Below are 23,407 nucleotides of genomic sequence, written 5' to 3' on the forward strand. Positions count from 1 at the left end.
AATTGGGGGAGAAGGTCTAGTTGTAGGGCAGATGAAGAGGACCCGAAGTCCTATGGGTGCAGCTAGCTTTGCTTCTTCTTTGACTGTGTGACCTTGGGCGAGTCACTTTCCTTCTCTGGGCCTTGGTTTCCTCCTGTCAAAGTAGAGGCTTAGACTAGATGAACTTTAAAAAAGAACCCAGAGCCCTGGCCTAGGCACTGAGGACGAGGATCTGGCCACAGTTATTGGACCTTGTGTTCAGAGTGACCATCGATAACCACCTGGATGAGATCCAGCTGTGTGCCGAGCTCTCCCATTTTTTCAAGGTGGCATTCGAGGCCATGGAGCCGCTGGCATTTGTCACCTTTGGCTTTTTTTCAGGTGGCTGTGTGTCTTCGGAGCAACCGCCCCACCCCCCTATCTCCTGGCAGCAGCTGGGGCCTGGGAAGTGGTGGTGCTGTCTCTCTCTGGAGTCAGGTCAATGTCCTGCTATTATCCACTAATGCCCTCTAATAGGCCCATTAACCAGCCGTGTCTCTGCTGCCATAGCTCCTAATTTACACACACTCTCACTCCAGCCCCCTGCATTCAGGCAGCCTCACCTGATTTGGGAGACATTGTCACATATCCCTGTTCCAAGAGGATGCTGGGGCTTCCTGCCTACAATGACCAGACAGAATCCCTAAGGTCCGAGACTCGGTTGCCAAAGGAACTTTTCACTGAGACTCAGGCTCACTCCATGTCGGATCCGGAGGAGATCTGAAAGAGTGTCATTTTCAGGCTCTTAATTTGGCAGAGAAGGAAACCGAGGCTCAGGGAGAAGTTCCTTTCCCAAGGTCATACACACAGAGAGTGAGGAGGGGGCTTTGTCCACTCTGCCACCCCCCTGTTCTCTGGTCCAGACTGTTATCTAAGAGCACAGAAGGGCACAGAGGGCTCTGAAATAAAGGCATGTTGGCCATTTCTGGGATCGAGAAGCCCAAATTGTGTTCAGATTCAACTAGTCATCAATTCAAAGAATGCCAGAACTAGAAAGGATCTTAGGGACCACCTCATCCCACTTGCTCATTTTACAGATGAGATAGCAGCAAGAGAATGACACCAGAGGACCTTGGTTCAGGACCCAAGTCCACCCGTGTGACCATGGGCTACTTACTTAATCTCTCTGGCCTTAGTTTCTTTATCTGTAAAATGACCACATGTGGAATAAATGATGTCTGAGGTCTCTGTCAGACTGAAGTCTCCGAGCCCATGAAATTCACTTAAAAGAGTGAGGAGAAGCAAGGCAGTACAATGGAAGGAGCACTGGCTGGGGAGTCAGAGGACTTGAGTTCAAATCCCACCGTAGATACTTTCTACCTGGGTAACCTTGGGCAAGTCTCTTAACTTGCCTCAGTTGATCTACAAAAGGAATGAGTCAGACTAGAAAAACTCTCAGGACTCCTCTAGATTTAGAGCTGGGATTGTAAATTAGTTGTGAGTTGCCCAAGGTCATATCATCCAGGCAGTGAACAATCTTATTCAGCAGTACCAGATGTGCCAAAATCTCTCTCTAGGGTAATGATACAACCCACAGGCTGGGGGATGATACAGGAAGGGAAGGGGGTAGGCCATAGGTAGGTGCCCATCACCTCCCGATAGATCAGTGGCCATTGAGCAGCTAGATAATGAAGTGGATAGAATGCTTGTAATTAGGAAGACGAATTCAAATCCAACCTCAGTAACATAGCTGTGTGATCCTGGGCAAGTCAATCAACCTCTGCCTGCCTCAGTTTCTTCAACAGTAAAATGGGATTTTTTTAACACCTGCTTCCCAGAGTTGTGAGATCAAATGAGAGAATATTTTTAAACTGCTTAGCATATAGTAGGCACTTGATAAATGCTTGTTTTGTTCATTCATTCATTTGTTTCTTCCTTCCTCCCTCCCTTCCTTCCTTCCTTTTTTCTTTCCTTTCTTTCTCCCTTCCTTCCTCCCTTCCTTTTTTCTTTCCTTCCTTCCTCCCTTCTTTCCTTTCTTCCTTCTTCCCTTCCATCCTTTCTTCTTTCCTTCCTTCTTTCCTTTTTTCTTTCCTTCCTTTCTCCCTTCTTTCCTTTCTTCCTTCCTCCCTTCCTTCTTTTCTTCTTTCCTTCCTTCCTTCCTTCCTTCCTTAAGGAGGCTGGAAGAGGGGTGAGGAAGGTGAAGGAGAGTAGAAGTTACTGAAACAAAGGGGCTCAAACACACTGGCTTGTGGCGTAAGCCACCCCTACCCCCATCCCTTCCTCTCGCAGGAATGAAACGTGAATATCCTTCGAGTAAAAATAGATGCACTGCAAAGCTCCCACACAGGTTGGGAGACATGTCACTTTTTATTCCGAAATGGGGCCAACCCCTGAGGTGGTGCTGGGCCCCGAGGCTTGTCACCACCGTGCTGGGCTTCTAGGTTTTCGGGTCTCGTGACTCTCACGTCCCACTGAGCAGCTAAAAAGGAGCCTGGCTGGTGACAGACGACGTAACTCTTCCCTCTGGCCTCCCTCCCATAGGCATTTCAAATAACATGAAGCACATGTGGGCTGAGGGAGCTCTGTATGTGCAGAGGAGGGGAGGGAGGAGACCCCTGTGTGCTTTCTGAGGCTTCCTCCGCCCTTCAGCCTGACCACAAGGTCAAAGGTCTTCCCTGGCCTCGTGGCCTGAGAGGTCACACCGGCCACTCAGTGTGGCACTGAGACTGACATGGAGGCTATGAGACAACCCTGGCCACCAACAGATGGAATTCCATTCTTAAGGTTTTCGGCTCATCTGCTCGCTCCCCTGCTCCCCAGCTCCCCAGCTTGCTGTGTGAGCTTACAGCAGTCATTCAGCTTCCTTGGGCTTTGACTAGCATAGAATCACCTAATTAGGGCTAAGAGGGACCTTGGAGATGAACAAGTCAACGCAGTTCAATAAATATTCCTGAGAAGCACTATGGCACCGTGTATAATGAACTGGCCTCTCAGCCACGATGACCTGGGTTCAGATTCTGCCTCTGATACATACTGGCCTCAAGTTCCTGATTAAGTAATTTGACGACTTGGTGTTCTAGATAACTGTCTGAGATGAGAAACTACAGAGCTATTGCCAATCTCCATTGGTAGAGGGGGTCTTCCTTGCTGGGTAGCTCCCCATGCTAATGAAATCATGACTGGACCACACACACACACACACACACACACACACACACACACTCTCTCGCTCTCTCTCTCTCACACATACACACACACATACTCTCACACCCACAATCTTTCTTTCTCTCTCTCTCTCTCTCTCTCACACACACACACACACATACAGACACACACACACTCTCTCACATACTCTCTCTCTCTCACATACACACACTCTCTCACACATACTCTCTCTCACACACACACAGTCTTTCTCTCTCTCTTTCTCTCATACACACACACATACACACTCTCTCACACACACACTCTCTCTCCAACACACACACACTCTCTGTCTCTGTCTGTCTGTCTGTCTGTCTGTCTCTTTCTCTCTCTCACACACACACACACACACACACACACACACACACCCCCCAAACATTTATGAAGCAGCTACTGTAAGCTGGGGACCAAATCCAACCCCTTCACCTTCCAGGTGAGGGATCTAAGGCCCAGAAAAGCGAAAGACATTTTTCAAGGTCACACATGTATTAAATAACACAGACAGGATTTGACTGTCTCCAGATCCAGTGGCCTTCCTAATGTAATTCACTGTTGCTTCTAGAACAGTTGTTATTCTCAAGAGCTTATGGAATAGAAGGGGCTGGAAAGTGCTGGTAAATGTTTAACAACAGGCTTTCCTGTTGTTTAAAAAAGAAAAAAAAAAAACAGCAACAAAAATTGTTCCCATGACTCACTTTTACATTTAATATGCATTAACATTTTCCCCATCACTGTCTTAAGTCCAGACAATCAACAGTACAATCAGCCTAGCCCTGATTCATAGCCCTGATTTCCAAAGCGAATGCACACATTGAACACTGAAGGATTGACTTTTATGAGCTGGTTTGAGCTGGTTTCAGCACAGCCCTGAATATAATACTTATGCAAGTTACCACCATACAGAATGACACGTGATAAGTGAGGAAGAGGGGCACAGGCAAAGATAATTACTGACCAGGAGAATGGAAGGGCTGGCAGGAAGTGCTAGAATTCCACAGATTTTAAAGGATGAGTGCAGACTGATTTGGTAGGGGAAGGAAGGAGATGCCACATGCGAGAGTAGGAATGATTTTAGGTGTAGAAGCAAGAAAGCAAAGGGTGTGCTCTGGGGATGGTAAGTGGTCTGCCTGGTCTGACAGGCCCAAGCCTCTCATTTGACAGATAAGAGAAGTGAGTCCCAGGCAGGGGAGTGATGTAACCACGGTGACCAAGTCATTTAATGGCAGAGGCAGATTTTGAAATGCAAGTCTCCTGCTTCCTGGCCCCGGGTTCTTTCCATGACAACACCTAGTCTGCCCTGCCTTCTGGATGCATGTTGTGAGGATAAAACAGGTGAGCGTGCTTTGGAAATAACAGCATGTGGACACCACAAACATTATGACAACAGGCAGGGAATTTGAGGGTAAAGAGACCCGGAGCTCCTAAGCATCCAGTGACTTTTCCAAGGCTGTACACGCCCCATTTCTGGAATCCTTTCCTCCCTCCCCTCACCCTTTCTTCTTCTCCACCAGACATCCCTTCCTACTCCTGCCAGACCTTTGAGGGGGATATAGGAAACATAAAGAAAGGCAGAGGAGAAAACACATGCTGTAGAGCAAAAAGGAAAGTCAGGGGAATGCTACCTGGAGGGCACTGGGACACGTGCCCAGGGAATTTACCTGATGGCAAATCTGCCTTCTTGGCACTCTTTTGCCTGCAGGGAGAGCAATGATGGGTAACAGACTGACAGTGTAAGAAATGATGGACCTGAGGAATTCAGAGAAACTTGGGAAGACTTTTATGAACAGATGCTGAACAAAATAAACAGAACCAGGAGAACATGAAGACAGCCATAATGAAAAGGAAAACGACACTAAAATATGGATCAAAGCAATGCCCAAACTTGACTGCTAAGGAAATAGACCTCCTTTTTCTCAGTAGAGGCAGTGGACTACAAGGGTAGAATGAGATATATGTTGTCAGACATGATCAGTTTGTTTTGCTTAATTTTGACCCATGGAAAATATAGAAAACACATATAGAGACTATAAAATAGTCTGGAAATAATTCTTCTTTTTCTGAGAAGAGTGACTTGTCTAAGGTCATATGGGTAATAAAAAAGTCAACTTAGTGTGGTGAGAAAGCACTAGATTTGGAAAAAGAAGACCTGGGTGAGATCTGATCTCCCCAGGGAGCTATTCCATCCTCCTGATTCATAGTAGCAGCCTCACTGGGGTTTGGACTCCCTTCTGAAGGGAGACAAGTGTGTAGCTTCTAGAGATGTGACTATCCCACCCTTTATACTCCTGGTTGCCTCACTTTCACCCCCAAAAAGCATGACGGCTTCTGGCCTTAGAGAGCATACTTTGTTGTTCAGTTGTGTCTAGCTCTTCATGTAGATAAAGCCCTGGGCCTGGAGTCAAGAAGACTCCTCTTCCTGAGTTCAAATCCAGCCTCAGATACTTACTAGATGTATGACCCTGGGCAAGTCACTTAACCCTGTTTGTCTCAGTTTCCTCAACTGTAAAAAGAGAGCATCGGGTAAAAAAGAGAGCTATCCTATTCTTTATTCCAAGAGAAGGATGTCCTGGGGGAGTATATATTGAGAACTAGCAACAACTTTTTAAAAACATTAACAAAGCTTTTTTTTAAAATAATGGGACACAGATCATCAGTTCCCAGAGGCCCTCCTGGGCACTTTTAGGCTTGCTTCCCAGCTGTTTTGCTGAGCATCGAGGGAGGAATATGGGGAGATTAAAAACAGGAAGCTTCTAACCCTAGCTCCACCCAGTTCTTTTGAAGTTTTACTAAGTGGAATCTCCAGCATAATTTGGAGGGGACCCAAAGGACCAACCTAGGGACATGAGAGAAGTTCAAAAGAATCCTAGACTTTTATACAGATGAGAGATTAGAGCAAGGGGTCCCCAAAACGCATAAGAAGGAACAACGAAAGTGTGAAAGGCCCAGGTGGGGACCATAGTGGATGCAGAAGCTGGTAACCCTTGTCCTTTTAACCACCCAGAACTCAAACCACTGAGTTTGGGGCAAGAAGGGACAGAGTCGGGGCAGCTAGGTGGCGCAGGGGATAGAGCTCCAGTCTTGGAGTCAGGAGGACCTGAGTTCAAATGCAACCTCAGACACTTGACCCTTACTAGCTGTGTGACCCTGGGCAAGTCACTTAACCCTGATTGCCTCACCAAAAAGAAAAAAAGAAGGGACAGAGTGTGACCTGAAAGTTGTATGATTTTTTTCTCCCAAAGTCTGGCTTCCTTGCTCTCAGATAGACACTCTACTGAGACTGGATCACTCCTTACCTGGCCCTGGGCTAAGCACTTTCCCTTAATCTCTAGGGGGAGCAGAAGCTTGGAAAGCAAGGGTGTTGGATGCTGACCGGGACTCACCATAGAATGTCAGAGATAAGGAACCTTGGAGATCATCTCCATGAGCAGAAGTCTAAGGTCTTCATTTTTCCCAAGCCATGCAGCCCTGGACATGTCATCTGACCTCTCTGAGCCTCAGTTTCCTAGTCAGTAAAATGGAGATGGTAATACTTATACTCTCCAGAGGCAATCTAGTGGATGCAGTATAGTGCCTTGAGTCATGAAGACCTGAGGTCAAATCTGGCCTCAGATACTCACTAGCTGTGTGACACTAGGCAAGCTACTTAGCTTCAGTTTCTTCAACTGTAAAATAGGGATAATAATAGCAACTACCTGGAAGTATTGTTGGAATAATTGTGAGGATTAAATGAAATATTTATTTTAAAAATAAAGCACTTGGCACAGTGCCTGGTAGACGGTAGGCATTATATAAATGTTTCCTTCTCCACTTCATAGGGTAGTTGCAACAAAACCTCACTTTATAAACCAGAAAACAAAGCTTCATATGATGGGTGAACTGCTGGGTTCCTAATGGAGTTTCCCCAAGCCAGGGGTTAGGGCTTTCTATAGCACTTAACTAGGAACTGGGGAAAAAGAGTAAGATTGAACAACGTACTGAGCTACTAAGCTACAGGAGACTCTGGTCCAACAACATCTGTGAAATGGCCATAGAGCCCAGCATCGTTTCTAGGGCTAAGTGATGTTATGTTACTCAAGTGGCCACCCCACACCCTCAGGGTAAAAGATTGCTCCTGTGGTTTCTGGGTCTAAATGGTAGCTAGAAGACAGCTTTGTTGCTTTTATTCATTCATTTCAGTTTTATCTAACTCTTTATGACCGCATTTGGGGTTTTCTGGGCAAAGATACTGGAGGAATTTGCCATTTTCTTCTCCAGCTCATTTTACAAATAAGGAAACTGAGGCAAATAAGATCAAGTGACTTGTCCAGGATTACATAGCTAGTAAGTGTCTGAGGCTGGATTTGAACTCAGATCTTCCTGACTCCAGCCCCAGAGCTCTATGCACTGTGCTACTTAATTGCCCAGAAGGTAGCATGGTGGAGATTGAGAGCACTGTCTGCAGAGTCAGTGGCCTTGGGTTTGAATTGTGGCTCTGGGTCACGATTTGGGGCATGTTTATATTTTGGGGCAAGACATTAAGAATCACAGATTTAGAGCTGGAAAAGACCTCGCAGGACATCTAATCCAACCTTCATCCTCCCTCTCTATTTTGCAGATGAAAAAACTGAGGCCCAAAAAGGTTTAACAAATATCAGAGTTAGGATTTGAAACCAAATCTTCTGGCTCTCAAGCTTTCTCTCTTTCCCCTTTGAAGAGGGGAGGTGGCTGAAGGAATCGTAGTCCTCATTTGTCCAGTGAAGGAGTTAGACTGGATGCCTCCCAAGGTTCTTTCCAGTTCCAGATCACTCAATTCTTTCTACAGTGCCTCACTTGTCAGTGTGGTATAGAACACAAAAGCCCACTGGATCTAGAGTCAAAGAGCCTGATTTGCCAGTTATAGGGTAAGAGGATTTTGTAGTTTGAAGGATCATTGGAAATCTTAGATTTAGAGATAGAAAGAGCCTCCAAGATCATCTAGTCTAACCTCTTATTTTACAGAGAAACAGATAAAGGAAAGGACTTGCCTAAGGTAATAAGGTAGCTGAGGCAGGATTTGAAGCCAGATCTTAATTGTCCAAATCCAGTGCTTTCCCCCTCATGCTAGGCTGGCTTTCTTATTACTTGTATGACCTCTGGTAAGTCACTTACGCTTCCTGAGCCTCATTTTCTTCTCCTGTAAAAAGAGGAGGGATTTCATTGGTACTAGGAACTCTCATGAAAAGAAACTCTTCTTACTAATACCTTTCTTTGTACCTTAGCATCTCAGACAGTTGCCTCTAGCACTGAGAGGTTAGGTAACTTGTTCAGTCACACACCCAGGTTAAGTCAGAAGTAAGACTTGAATCTTGGCATTCCTGGCTTTGAAGCCTGTTCTCTATTCACTATGCTGTACTGCCTCAATTTTAAAAAAAGAAAGTGGGAGTGAAATGGGAGCCAATGTGATAAGATGGAAAAATGGCTCTGGAGCCAGAGGATCCGAGTTCAAAACCTGCCTCTGACACTTACTAACTATGTGATCTTGAATAAGTTGGTTAGCCTCAGTTTCCTCATCTGTAAAGTGAGGACTAGATAACCTTCTAGCTCTATATTTACAATCCTATGAAATGTAAATGGATGATAAAATTGAATATTATATAATTGAAATAAACAAGTTTGACCCTGGAGAAGATTTGAGGAGAATGTATTGCCCTACCTTCTTTGCCCAAGTGAGGTAGACTATGGGCATGAAATATTGCATTTCCTACCAAACACAGTTAATATATTGGTTGCTGTTGCTGGATTAGTTACCTTTTCTCTCTCTTTTATTCTCTGTTTTTGTTTTGTTTTGTTTTTTGCTAGGTAATGGGAGTTAAGTGACTTGTCCAGGGTCACACAGCTAGTAAATATTATGTGTCTGAGGCTGAATTTGAACTCAGGTCTTCCTGACTCCAGTGCTGGTGCACTATACACTGTGCCACCTAGCATCCCCCTTTTATTCTTTGTTACAAGGATAGAGAAGGAAAACAAAGACAATACAAAACCAAGGAGATATTGAGGGTGATGATCCATAATATCCTTTGAGGTGGTAACATTATATGATTCTATGCCCACCTCAGCTCACTCCTCAGGTATGCCACCCTTTTGCCCAAGTGCCTGACCTCTCTAGAGGCTCCTGAGGGGTGCAGAGATGTCAGGAACCTCATCTACCGAGCATCCCTTACTAAGTTGGAGAGACTGACACTCAGTCATATCTGACATATCAGACCTACCCTATCCCAGCAGCTGCTTCTACCCACTTCCCAGTTCTCAAGTCCTTGGGCAGTCCGGCTCCCCTGTATTAGGGGCCAGGGTAGATCTGGAGCTCCTTAGTGCCAATAGGCCCAAAAACTAACTTCAGGGGAAGGGCCACTTCACCACAAGCCATCCCTTGCCCAGGCTGAACCATCGAGGTCAATTAGTGGCTGGGTTAGGAGTTCTCCTCTTTTGGGGGAATAGAAAAGCATATGTTTTTACATTTCTGAAAAGAGCATTTAGACCTTGAAGAGGCAATGACAGATGGGGTATCCAGCCAGCCAGCCAGTCATCTCCTCTCCACTTCCCTCTACCCCCTTCCAGTGACTTCCCTTAAAAGAAGACTGGCCAAGAGGGTAAAGGAAGAGGGTGGGGCTGCAGAACCCCTTAAAAATTTAGAATCCTAGAATCTCAGAAGGGAGGGGTGAGAGAATCAGAGAAAGAAAGAGAAAATAGACATTTTTGAAGTATGGCTAATGGCCAGGCACTGTGCTACGCATTTTCTAAATATTATCTCTGATCTTCATTACAACTCCCATTTTACAGTTGAGGAAACTAAGGCAGGAGTTAAGTGACTTGCTCTGGGTCCCATAGCTAGGAAGTTTATGAAGTCAGATTTACACTCAGGTTCTTCCTGACTCTAGGCCCAGCACTCTATCCACTGGGCCACTTAGCTCCCCCAAGGAAAGGGAGAGAGGAACAGAGAATTACTATAGGCTCTTACTTTGTGTCGGGCACAAGTCTCCTGTCCCTCCCTATCTTCTGAAGCATATCATTGTAGAGAAGGCTCCATCCACACCTTTAAGACACTTTCTACCAGGAGTAATGCCAAATAGCCCCTCTGCCTCTGGATGCAGGACATAAGCTCACAGACTGAGTGGACAAAAAAAAGTCATCTTGCCTCACTTGCCCCACAAATCAAGGAAGACTTCCTGGAGGAGGTAGGCTTTATAGAGGGGAAAGACTCTGGAGAATTATTGAGGAAGTGTGAGTTGACCCCAAGCCTGGAAATTGAGGGATGAGGGAGAGGGTCTTTTTGGACAGCACCTAGAGAGGCAGCAGCAAAAGACCACAGAAAGAGGGGTGACTCTGGAGTCTGGAGGATCTGACTAATTGGAATCCCTCCTTCTTCACTCCCTCCCTTACTCTTGATAAAATAGGAATCCCTCCTTTGTCACTTAGTGTCTGGGTGACCTTGGGCAAGTCACTGAACTTCTTTGGGTCTCAGTTTCCTCATCTGTAAATTGGGGGTGTTGAACTGGACGGCCTCTGCGATCCCCTCCAGGTCTAGACTGATGGTCCTCTGGAAGAGGATCTCCATTCCATTGGGGCATACAGAACTGTAGAACAGAATATTGTTGCTGCAGGGGTCTTAGGGGGTGTTTAGTCTAACCCTTTTATTTCATATAGCAGGAAACTGAGAGAAACTAAATATCTGCCCTGAGGCAGCGAATGGGATCTTATATTTAGAGCTGGCAGGGATATCAGGGGCCGTCCACTCCAATCCCTTTCCTCATTTTACAGGTGAGGAAACTGATGTTTCAGGTTATTCAATGACTAGCCCACAGTAAGCTTGGAAGCAATGGAGCTGGGATAGGAACCTGGGTCTTCTGGCCTGAAGCCCCATTCTCTTTTCACCATACCATTCTGGCTCCCATCTTCTGAATCAGAGGGATTTTGATCAGCACGGACTGGAGACTCCCCTGCATGAGACCCTCTCCCTGGAAAGATGTTGGAGCTCAGTGGCTGTGATGAAGAGACAGCCCACCTTCTCCTCCTCCCCTACATTACCCTGCACAGGAGGTATCTGCGCCAAAGGCTGTCATCCTGGCGGATAACATCAAGCTTAATTCTGCAGGGTATCAGAGGACAGCCTAACAGCTGTTGAGTCAGAAGCTGGGCCCTCCAGGGGACCTGTCCACTATCCCCTGCATCTTGATAACACCCCCTTCATTAACAAGAAAGAGGTGCAGTCCCTCCACCCATACTTGCCAGCTGGGCAAACAGCCAGAATGTCTTCATCAGTTCCCAGCTCGGTTAACAGCCTCCAATGGTAGCTAAAGAAAGTGAGGTCCATTTTCCTAGTCATTTAGAAAATACAGGGAGGACCAGAGCAGAGAGGGTGGGACAACACTTCCTAGTTGTATGATCTCAGGCAAATTATTTAGCCAACCTCAGCCTCAGTTTCCTTTTCTGTAAAATGAGGGTAACAAAGCACCTATTTTATCAAGAGTAAGGGACGGAAGGAAGGAGGAAAGAAGGAGGGAGGGAGGGAGGAAGGAAGGACGGAAGGAAGGAAAAAAGAAGGAAGGAAGGTAAGGAGAGAAGAAAGAAGGAAGGAAAGAAGAAAGGGAGGGAAGAAGGAAAGAAGCAGGAAAGAAGGGAGGAAGAGAAGGAAGAGAAGAAAGAGGGAGGGAGGGAGGGAAGAGAGGGAGAAGGAGGAAGAAAAGATAAAGGGGAGAAATGTAGCTTTGGTCTGTGAGGCAAGAGGAAAGCCTGAGTTTGTAGCCCTTGACCTTTTTGTTTCTCTATCACTAACAATGATATATACTACTTTAAGGTTTACAAAGTGCCTTTCTCACTACGACCCTTTCAGGCAGAGTGTGCAAGTGTTATTACTCTCATTTTATAGATGAGAAAACTGAGGTTCAGAGGCTTGCCTATGGTCACAAAGCTAGTAAATGTCAGAACTACTATCTGAACCCAGGTATTCTGACAGCAAGGCTGGGACTCTTTGTGCTACCTACTTTCTGTTGGGGTATCCATGGTCAGGGAATTCAGCGGGAGAATTCTGGGGTTTGAATCCTGGATCTAATGCCAGTCAGCTGTATGAATCCCCAGGCTGTGAAAGAAATAAGAGGGGTATACTTGGAGAAGGGGAAAGAGAGAAGTAGAGGGGGGAAAATAATGTCATACAAAAGAGACAAGTAAGAAAGAGCTTTTATAGTGGAGGGGAAAATGCGGGGTATAGGTATAGCTTGAGCCTAACTCTCAACAGAATTGGTTAAAAGAGGGAAGGATATGTGTATCTCTTCTTCCATACATATATACATATATATGTGTGTGTGTGTATGTATATATATATATAATAGAGGAGAGAGAGGGAGAGAGAGAGAGAGAGAGAGAGAGAGAAGGAGAGAGAGAGAGAGAGAGAGGATAAATGGAAGAAAATAGGGTGGAGGGAAATAGTTAGTAATCATAATCATGAATGTGAATGGAATGAGCTCATCCATAAAATGGAAGCAGAAAGCAGAGTGCATTAGAAACCAGAATCCAACAATATGTTGTTTACAAGAGACACTAGAAATAGAAAGATACAAATACAGAGTTAAAATAAGGAGATGGAACAGAATCTGTTGTGCTTCAATTAAATTAAAAAAGGCAGGGGCAGCAATCATGATCTCAGACAAAGTAAAAGCAAAAATATATCTAATTAAAAGAGATAATCAGGGAAATTGTATTTTGATAAAAGGTACCACAAACAATGAAGTAATGTAATTTTTACAGTAAGTTTCCCTAATAAAGGTCTTTTTTCTCAAATATATAGGGAACTGAGTCAAATTTATAAAAAATAAGAGCTATTCCCCAATTGATAAATTGTCAGAGTTAGGAACAGGCAGTTTTCAGAAGAAGAAATCAAAGCTATTTATAGTCATATGAAAAAATACTCTAAATCACAATTTATTGGAAAAAATGCAAATTGAAACAACTACGAGGTACCACCTCACACCTATCAGAAACAACAAATGTTGGAAGGGTTAAGGGAAAATAGATACACTAATGAACTGTTGGTGGAGTAACAAACTGGTCTAACCACTCGAGAACAATTTGGAATAATATGCAATGGGTTATAAAACTGTGCATACCCTTTGGTCCATCAATACCAGTACTGGGTCTATGCTTCAAAGAGATCAATGAAAAAGGAAAAGGATCTATCTGTACAAAAATACTTATAGCAGCTCTTCTTGTGGTGGCAAAGAATTGGAAATTGAGGGAATGCTCATCAGTTGGGGAATGGCTGAACAAGTTGTGGCAAATGGTGGTGATGGAGTACTATTGTACTCTAAGAAATGTTACGGGGCATGGTTTCAGAAAAACCTATGAAGACCTATATGAACTGATACAAAGGGAAATGAGAAGAACCAGGAGATCATTGTACACACTAACAGCAACATTGTAATGATGATCAACTGTGAAAGGCAGATACTCAGATCAAAACAAGGATCCAAGAAAATTCCAAAGGACTCATGATGAAAAATGCTATCCACCTCCAAAGAAAGAACTAATGAACTCTGAGTGCACATTGAAATATAGTTTCCTCACTTTTCTTAATTTTTCTTGCTTTTTTGCATGATCTGGCTAATATGGAAATATGTTTTACATGATTTCACATGTATAATTGATATCATATTTCTTGACTTCTCCGTGGGTGGGGAAGGGTTGAGAGGGAGGGAAAGAATTTGAAACTCAAAAAACATGTTTTAAAGAATGTTAACAGTAAATAAATAATAAATATTTTTAAAGATTAAAAAAATTTTAAAGAAGTTTTTCCTCATATCAAGCCTAAACTTCCTTCTCTCTAAATCCCCACCCTAGTTATGCTTCTGGAATCAAGGAAACAAGTCTAATCCCTCCTTTACCTGACATCTTTTCAAAATACTGATGATAGCTAACATGTCTTCTCCTCCCACTTCCCCCATCCCTACCCCCAAATCACCCCCAAATAACATCTCCACTTCTTTCAAATAATCCTCAGATAGCATAGTCTCCAGTCCCCTCACCATCTGGACACACTCCAACTTATGAATATTCTTCCTGAAATGTGGTGCCCAGAACTGAACACCATCTCCAGGTGTGTCTGACCAGGGCAGAATACTGTGGGATTATCACCTTCCTCATCCTGGACACTAGGCTTCTGTTCAGGCAGCCTAAGGTTGCAATAACTTTTTTGGCATCCAGTGGGATGTAAGTGCCATGCAAGAGTACTTTGATCAACATTAAAGGCACCGGGCAAATGTAAGGCAGCTTTGTGAACAGCAGCCAAGAAACCGGATTTAGATTAGACTCTTCCTCTGCCCTACCCAAACAGTGACTGTGGTGTGCTGAAAGGAACACTGGATTTGGAGTCAAGAGACTTGGCCTTGAACTCTGCCTGTGCCCCATGATGATAATGATAATGATAATGATAATGATAATGATAATGATAATGATAATGATGATGATGATGATGGTGGTGGTGACAGTGGAGGTGGTGGTGACGATGACAATGATGATGATGATGATGGTGGTGGTGACAATGATGATGATGATGATGATGATGATGATAGCTAACACTGTATGAGCAATAGGTTGGAATAATGTCACAAGAACTGACCTCAGAGCTAGGAAGACCTGGGTTCAAGTCCTACCTCTGACACATACTAACTGTGTGATCTTGAAAAAGTAACTTACCTTCCAGTAACTCAGGGAATTCTCCAAAAATGAGAAGTTGCAGAATAGTTGTAGATTTGCATTGGTAAAGGAAGGCAGTAGCCTCACCAGTAATTTCCTATGCTAAATAAATCACCAAGAGGAGGTACAAGGTTGCCCCCTGAATAAGTTCTATTATACTTTAAGGCTTATAAAGCACTCTCCATACATTGTCTCATTTCATCTGCACACCAACCCTCGCAAGTATGCTCTATTATTGTCTCTCTTTGAACTGAAATGTAGAAACATTAAGTGACTTGCCCAGGTGAACTCCCTTCACCCATGCAGACTGGCAGTTCATCATAAAAACTGCCTGGGGGTATTGAGTTAAATGACTTACCCACCACATTCATTCAGTTTATGAGTGAAGGTGATATTTGAACTCACAGCCTCCTGCCACCAGGACCCCTGCTCTTGGTACTATTCCACAGTTCCGCCATGGGGAGATATCAAGCTCTCTGGACTCTCCTAAAAAAAGTCTATCTTAGGATACAAAAAAGCAGGGCACTTTGGTTACTACTGTGGTCACTTTAATATACACTTTAAAAAACCTATGTAACAGAAGTTCAGAGTTTCATGCACATAGCTCTTTTCTATTCTGCTCTTCATATAGAAATATATTTGTTAAGTTGATAATAATCAAGAAAATGTATGGTACTTTTAATGTCAATCAAAGCACTTTTACATCTATTTGCCACATGACCCTCCACATTCCCTCACCCAAGATATAAGACTGAGCCAATGGTTTTTTGTGCCTCAATTTCTTCACCAGTGAAATGGGGATAGAAATACAGCCTGGAATAGAAGGTTGATCATGGAGTCAGGAAGACCTGAGTTCAAATCCTACCTCTAACATACACTGTCAGTTGTATGACTGTGGACAAGTCACTTAAACTCTCAGTGTCCCAGACTACTCACTCAGACAGGTGAGTTGTCAAACCACATCATGGAAGGGAATTGTCTACACATGAAGTTCCCTTTACATCATTCGTACAGACTGAAGTTACAGATCTAGACACACCAATCCAAAAAATGGAGATAATAACACCCACATTACATCTTTCACGGGACTGGATTGAGTCAAAGAATAGCATGCAGCATGATGTCATGGAAAAATGACTGGACCATGAGGTAGAAAAGATCTAAGTTGCTTATTAGCTGGATAACCATAAGCAAGTGACTTAATCTCTCTCAGCCTCAGTTATCCCTTCCATAAAATGGGAATAATAATGCTTGTATTGCCTACCTGGCAACATAGCTATATCAAGGAGGTAATATGTATAATGAGCTTTGTAAACCCTAAAGCCCTGAATAAAGTTCAGCTGTTATGGACGTGCATGGAAAAAACTATAATAACAGCAATTCTTAATCATTACCCCCAGTCCCTTCTCCTTCTGCCTCCCAGGAAGCTTCCATTGCCTTCTCCCTGTCCTCAAATGAGTTTGGTTCCTTCTTTCCATCAGGCTGGGACTAGAGGCTGTGCAGGAGGCTGCCCTGGAAGAGGCATCCCTGCCTTTCTGCAGTGGGAGCTGCCACACTCACTCTGGAGAGCTATTCTTAGACTGCTCAGAAAGGTGACTCACCTATTTGGTTACTCTGATAACTAATTGATAAACCCCATTTCACTTCTTCCTAAATCACTGTTTGCCTGGCTGGGACCTGGCCTTAGTTCCTTTCACCTCCAGACACACTGTCTCTGAGACCAGCGCTGTAGTGGGATACCTGTGGGGCAGGCTAGGCAGAGTTTAGGTGGGGGGCACCTGGGCTTAGTCCTTTCCCTTTCCAGAAAATCCAGTGACATGAAGCCAAGTCTCAAAGAAATTAGGATGCAAGAATGATTACATTTTCCTTAAAATTCAGGAAAGGACACCCTCCTAACACCACCCCTCTAAGCCCTCCTCTGCATCTCCTCGGTCAGTCTTCCAGGTCATTTGCCCCATAGTTAGGGAGGTTATTAGTGATCTGATAGTAATTTTGAGCTCCATGGAAGACCACAGTGGGCAGGTGATCAGAATGTGCCATGTTGGGAGTTCTGGTTCTATTTAGCCAATGCCTTGCTATGTGACCTTGAGGAAGAGATTTACCTTTGAGAGTGTCCCAGTTACCCTTTATATGATATCAAAAAAGAAGAATCTAGAATTCCACTTAGGAGTGTGTGTGTGTGTGTGTGTGTGTGTGTGTGTGTGTGTACACATGCATGCTCACACACACGGGCACCAAGATGTCACTGGAATAAAAAAAACTAGAGGGTCATTCATTCATTAATTTATTCATTTGTCAATAAATATTTGTCAGCACCTACTAAAGGCAAGGCCCCAAATTCAGCACTGGGTCAGAAAAAAAGAGTAAGATCAAGCGTTTCCCCTCTCCAATCTTTCCTCCACCCATAGCGCAATGATTTTTTCCAAAGCACACGTCTGACCATGTTAGCCCTTGCTCACTAAACCACACTGTCTCCCTCTTACCTTTATGATCAAATAGAAAATGCTCTGCTTAGTATTTAAAGTTCTTCACCAGCTGGCTTCCCCTGCCTTTCCAGTCTTTTTACACTCGATTTCCCTTCGCCTACTATGTGATCCAGTGACACTGGCATCCTCGCTCTGCCTCACCTGCAACATTGCATCTCCAGACCCCATGTCTTTACCCTGGCTTTCCTCAATGCCTGGAATGCTCTCACTCCTTCTCTGAGATTTAGCTTCCCTGGCTTCTTCCAAGACTCAGCTCAAATTCCATCTTTTTCTTCTCCTTTTTTTTTTTGCTTTTTGGTGAGGCAATTGGGGTTAAGTGACTTGCCCAGGATCACACAGCTAGTAAATATCAAGTGTCTGAGGTCAAATTTGAACTCAGGTCCTCCTGACTCCAAGGCTGGAGCTCTATCCACTGCACCACCTAGCTGCCCCTCAAATCCCACCTTCTACAGAAGGTCTTTCCTAGTTCCTGCCCTTCCTCTGAGATGCTCCCCCATTTACAGTGTATATGTCTTGTTTACACAGAGTTATTTCATGTTGTCTCTCCCATTAGATTTGGAGCTCCTTGAGGGCAGGCACTGTTTTGCCTTTTTTTGTATCCTCAGAGCTTAGCACAGTACCTGGCACATAGTAGGCACTTAACAAATGCTTGTTGACCAACTAGAGAAGCTTATAGTCTACTTTGAGGGGTGGGAAGGAGGGCAAGGATCACAGAATGTCAGAGAGGGCATTTAGTGTAACCTGCATCCAAGCATGAATTCCTCTACCACACTCCTAAGTGAGCCATCATCCTGCTTGATGACTCCCATTCAGGGGAAATTTAGCATTTCCCAAGGCAGTCCATTTCACTTTGGGGCAATTCTAATTGTCAGGACCTTTTCCCTCACATGGAGCCCTTTCGCCTATTGTGCCTGGTTCTGCCCTCTAGGGGATGCCGACCCAAATGATAACACTTCAAATAACATAAGATGGGGTTATCTGTTCCCTTCCAGGTCCCCCAGTCTTCTCTTTCCCAGGCTTGATTCCAGTCTCTTCAACCAGAGGGAGGGCTCCAGATCTCAGTCTGGTTCTCTTTTCCATTTTTCCATCTGCATCTCTTCCTCCACCTTTTCAGAAACTAGGGACAAAGAAAGAAAAGAAGATGGAGATTCTGAGCAAGAGGTCATGACTTCTTTCATGGTCATCCCCTAATAGAGGGAAAATAGGCATCTCCTGTTCAATTCAAGGCTAATCCATTCAGGAAGGGGTTTTTCCAGAGAAGTCAATCTAGATTCACTCTCCCCGAGTCCAAAAAAAAGGTGCCCCAGTCCAAAATTCAGGCTGTGTTGCACCAACCCACTAAAAAATTGGTAAGGGTAACAACTCTCTTACTCTTCCTACAACCCCACCCTCCTGAGGTCCATTCTCCCTTATGGTCTGACACTAGCTGTCAAGTGCTGTCCTATAAAGGTATAATCCAAGGGCATTTGCATTTTATGATAAGAAATTGTGTTTTATGGTGTATAATGCTTCTTAACAACCCGGTGAGGTAGATGGTACAAAAAGAATCACTATCTAATGGAGGAATTTCAACCATGGAGAATGGAGGTCATACTTTGGAATGGATGGCATGTTCTATCACTAGCTAGCTATATGATATTGAGTTGCCATTTAATTCTTGGGCTTCAGTTTCTTTCTCTGAAAATGCGAACACAGTAAGGTTTTGGACTACATAATCTTTAAGGTCCCTTCATGATGTGGAATTCTACAATTCTGCTGCACATATTTGAAAGAACACTCAGTCCCAGCTCATGGTATAGTGGAAAGAATAAGAATTTGGAGTCAGAAGACCTGGATCCAAATCCTTTCTCTGCTAGTTAATACCTATGTGACCCTGGGCAAGTCATTCAACATTTGGGGCCTCAGTAAATGTATGATTTTATAATCCTTTCCCTGGCTGGGTTCCCAGAAGCTCAGGCCAGGGCAGGTCCAAGGAAGGGACCAAAGGTCCCATCTGTTTCCTTCTTCCTGAAGAAATGACAGCAATTTATAAGGATGATATTCAGTAACTGTGCTCAGTCACCCCCAGCTGATGATTCTGAAAGTGACAGTTCCAGTCCTGGCATGCTGATGTGCTCTGACAATTCCTTCATGCCCTGGGGTCCCTAGAGAGAAGAAGGATGGGGGTGTGAGGTCTTGCCAGAGCTTAGGGACCAAGAGTTATGAGAGAAGATATGGGCTGGCATTGGGCCAAGGGCCTTACAGACTTGGGTATTTCATTCCCCTTCATGTGACCTTGGGTTCCCAAGGCCACTGGCCATCTGACATCTCCCATCTTTTCCAAGCTGGTTCCTTTCCTTCCTTCCCCCTGGGAATACTACTACTCATGACACATCTTTATCCCCTACCATCCGGTAGAGACCAAGTCCTATTAGTGACACCCCCCCAATTGTTATTATCAAGTAACTATCCTGCACATTGTCGGTTTATTAGCTTCTTGTTTAGTTTCTTTTCAGTTGTGTCCAACTCTTTGTGACCCTATACTTGGCAGAGACACTGGAGTGGTTTGCCATTTCCTTCTCCAGCTCATTTTACAGATGAGGAAACTGAGGCAAACAGAGTTTAGTAAGTGTCTGAGGCCGAATTTGAATTCAGGTCTTCCTGACTCCAGGCCCAGCACTCTATCCACTGCATCACCTAGCTGCCCATTAGTTCCTGAGATATCTCCCAGCCTCTGATCCTATTATCTTCATCCCCAGATGGGACAGTGGAGAGATGCCACATTCTCGGATAATCAGTCCAATTGTTACCAGTGATCTTGGTAAGATATGCTTGGTAAGTACTTAATGTCAAGAAGATCTGAGTCTCAATCTTGACTTTGATACTCAGCAACTGTGTGGTCCTGGACAAGTCTCTTTCAATTAACCTCTTTTAATGTTCAGTCTCCTCTTCTGCAATATGATGATGATACTAGTTAAAATACTCATCTTTCACAAGGGTTGTGCCAAGACTTGAATGAGATAACGCTATGTAAAATGCTTTGCAAACTTTGAAACATGTAACATCGACTATTATTATTATTACCTATTATCTTGTAGACTCCTTGAGGGCCTAGACTGTCTTTTGCCTCTTTTTGTATCCCCAGTGCTTACCTGGCACAGAGTAAGTACTTAATAAATGTTTATTGATTATTGATTGGTTATTATTATTATTATTATCTCCTCCAATCTGATAAACTCAAGTCAGTTCTCAGACCGTTCCCACTATCTCCAGCCAGACCCATGGCCCAGAGTCTCTGCCTTTCTGAGATCAAAAGGACGGACCATGTCTACTTTGTGTCAGAATGCAATGGGTTGACCCAACTGAGGGAGGGATAGAAGACACTGAAGAAGGGGGATTCCTTGGTTCTTACTATGCTAAGTGCCCTGACAGTGAAGTTACACAAATCCTTTGCAAGAGAGGTAATCATCAGCCAATCAGATCACCAACATCCGAGGAGCCCCTGACATTGGTAAAGATAGACCCGAGCTGGCTGCCTTCAATGATAGAATTGCAGCTCATGAAATATTTTCCAGTTGAGCTACCTTCCTGGCTGCCCTGCCTCTATAGCCTGCATGTACCCTTGCTCTGTAGATGGTTAGTTGTCATAAGAGATAAAGTGAGGGGGGAAGGGGACCTGGCTTGGGCCAATCACTTTTTGGTATGGGTTTGTTTATTTCCTTTCCCCCAGCTCCAGGGTACTTGCCTATTGTCAGTTTAAATAAATTTATGCCAGTGACATCGTACCCTACTCAGTGCTTGCCTTTCCCTGGGCAAAGATGAGCATTCCCTATTCTGTGATATGAGAGGCAATGGGAGGGTCTCCTCTCTCTCCCCAAATCTCTCCCCATCCAGGTACTACTAATGGGAAAAGATTATCTATTCCCGTTCTGGGCTAAGTATGGTTGAATCCAAGACCCCTTGCAATTCCCCCCAGGGAGTGTCATTCTTTTAAGCTCCTCACACCTCATTGCAAATGAATTTCTCACAGAATCACAAAATGTCAGAGCTGGAAGGGACTTTAGAAATTATCAAGCCCAACTCTCTCCGATGGTTGACATTTATTTAGGGATTCACAGTTACAAAGCATGTTACATCTATTACCTTATTTGATGTTCATAATAGCCCCAAGAGATAGGCAGTATAGTTATTGTTATCCCCATTTTACAGATAGGGAAACTGAGACCCAGAAGTAAAGTAAGGTGACTTACCTAGGGTCACATAGCTAGTAAGTAGCAGAAATGGGGTTTGAACTCAGATCTTCTGCATTATATGTCTGTGGTTCTTTCTATTGTGCCATTGGACAACCTGAGCTCCTAGCCAGCTTCAAAGGATCATGGATTATAGATTCTGAGTTAGAAGGGACTTTAAAGGCCATCCAGCCCAATGACCCTCATTTTACAAATGAAGAAACTAAGGCTCAAAAATACTAAGTGACTTTCCTAGGTTCATACAGCTAGTGTCGGAGTTAGGATTTGAAAAGAGATCTTCCTGCCTCCAAGGCCAAAGCTCTCTATGCAGTGTTCCATGGTCCCTATGAGGTCTCAGGCAAACTCCTTCCTCTTCCTGGGTCTCAGCTTTCTCATCTGTCAAATGTGAGCATGGGGGGAGATAATATTTAAGGACTTTTCTACATCTCTTGTTTCTCACCTGGACTTCTCATTCTAAGGAAATTTTGAAAAATAGAATATTTGTTTGAGGTGGGGGTCGGGGGAGACCAGCTTCACACAGTCTTCATCTTACAGCCCAAGAGTCAGTGGCTACGTTTGCCTCTAGCAGCAAACAAGCATCCCTTCCACCACCCTGCCCATGACAAGGCCCTTCAACTGTGTCCCTGTGGGCAGGGGGCAGGCTTGTTTGAGATCCAAAGATAAGCATTCTATAATGAGAAATTCAGATTTGTGGGAGAGATTCCAGGGCAGTATCTTCCAGGCATTTCTTCAAAGTATGCCCAATATTTTAGAGAGCCCACTCCCCTTACCCCCATCAGGATAAAAGGCTGAGCTGCCCAGCCGGACCCCAAAGTGTCAGGAATTCTTCCTTTGAGTGGGTCATTGGGTCAGAAGTTCTCTCTCTCTCCAGCACCCTAGCCTTGGCACCCTTGGCACACAATCTTAGGAGAGCCACCCCTTTCCATCACCAATTCCTGCCTTGGAAGCTCTACTGTGCCTAATCATGCTCCCCTCCCCCTTTATTGAGTTGGTACGATCAAACCCTACTCCAGAGTTTCTCCTCTCCATTTTCTCACTCATCCCTCAGAGGCAGATTTCATCTCTCTGTGCATCAATTATTAATTCACTCCAGCTACATTAAGCCTGGTTTGGTCTGTCTTCCCCTTTATCACACTCCCTGTGATGGGGGGGGCGGGGCTGGAAGGAGAGAATGATGCACAGCAAAGGAGTCTGGGAGAAATCAGTCATCTATCTCTGAGCCCCTTCCCTCCCCTCTGTTCAGAATGACTTTCCTTTGCTTCTTCCCCAAAAAACTGCCAAAGAGGCCATAGATTATAGATCCAGAGCTGGATGGGTACCCCAAGGTCATCTGTACCAATCCACTCATTTTACAGATGAGGCCCAGAGAAATTAAGTGATTTGAACAAGGTCACACAGCTAGCAAATCTCCAAGGTGAGATTTGAACCAGGTCTTCTGACTCCAAAGCCAGGGGTCTTTCCACTGAACCATGCTAGAAGGACAGAGTAACTTGACAAAGGTCCCACAAAAAGTGGGACCTTGAACCCAGGTCCCTCAGTGTGCAAGTGAAAGCGGCATCCACCAGAGCACACTATCATTACAGATGAGATACCTTATGGATCAGATTGATGGCAGAAGAGCTATCATGAGAGCTCAGTTCATATAGGGCTTTCAGCACTGCTGTGCTGTGTGACAGAGGAGCAGTTGCTATCCTTCTCTGAGCCAAATTCTCTGAAGGATAATCTGCCTGCCTGGCTCCCCTTTGTGTCCCTGGCCATTTCTTCCTATTCATTTTGTCCACACTCTTTGGAAGGATCAAAATATCCTGAGTCCTAGTTCCAACATGGTGG

The 23,407-nt window shown here is 44.4% G+C and overlaps 1 protein-coding gene across 1 annotated transcript in view; it reads left to right on the top strand.

Moving 5' to 3' along the window:
• Nucleotides 1-320: 320 nt before the first annotated feature.
• Nucleotides 321-23,407, top strand: part of UNC5B (unc-5 netrin receptor B) — a 241,541-nt gene continuing 218,454 nt past the window's right edge. The window contains exon 1 of the mRNA XM_027857292.1: nucleotides 321-456. Within this exon, the coding sequence (XP_027713093.1) occupies nucleotides 321-456 (136 nt within the window). The remainder of the gene's footprint in view (nucleotides 457-23,407) is intronic.

Source organism: Vombatus ursinus, unplaced genomic scaffold (assembly GCF_900497805.2).
Source record: "Vombatus ursinus unplaced genomic scaffold, bare-nosed wombat genome assembly UNPS02000749.1, whole genome shotgun sequence".
Lineage (NCBI taxonomy): Eukaryota > Metazoa > Chordata > Mammalia > Diprotodontia > Vombatidae > Vombatus > Vombatus ursinus.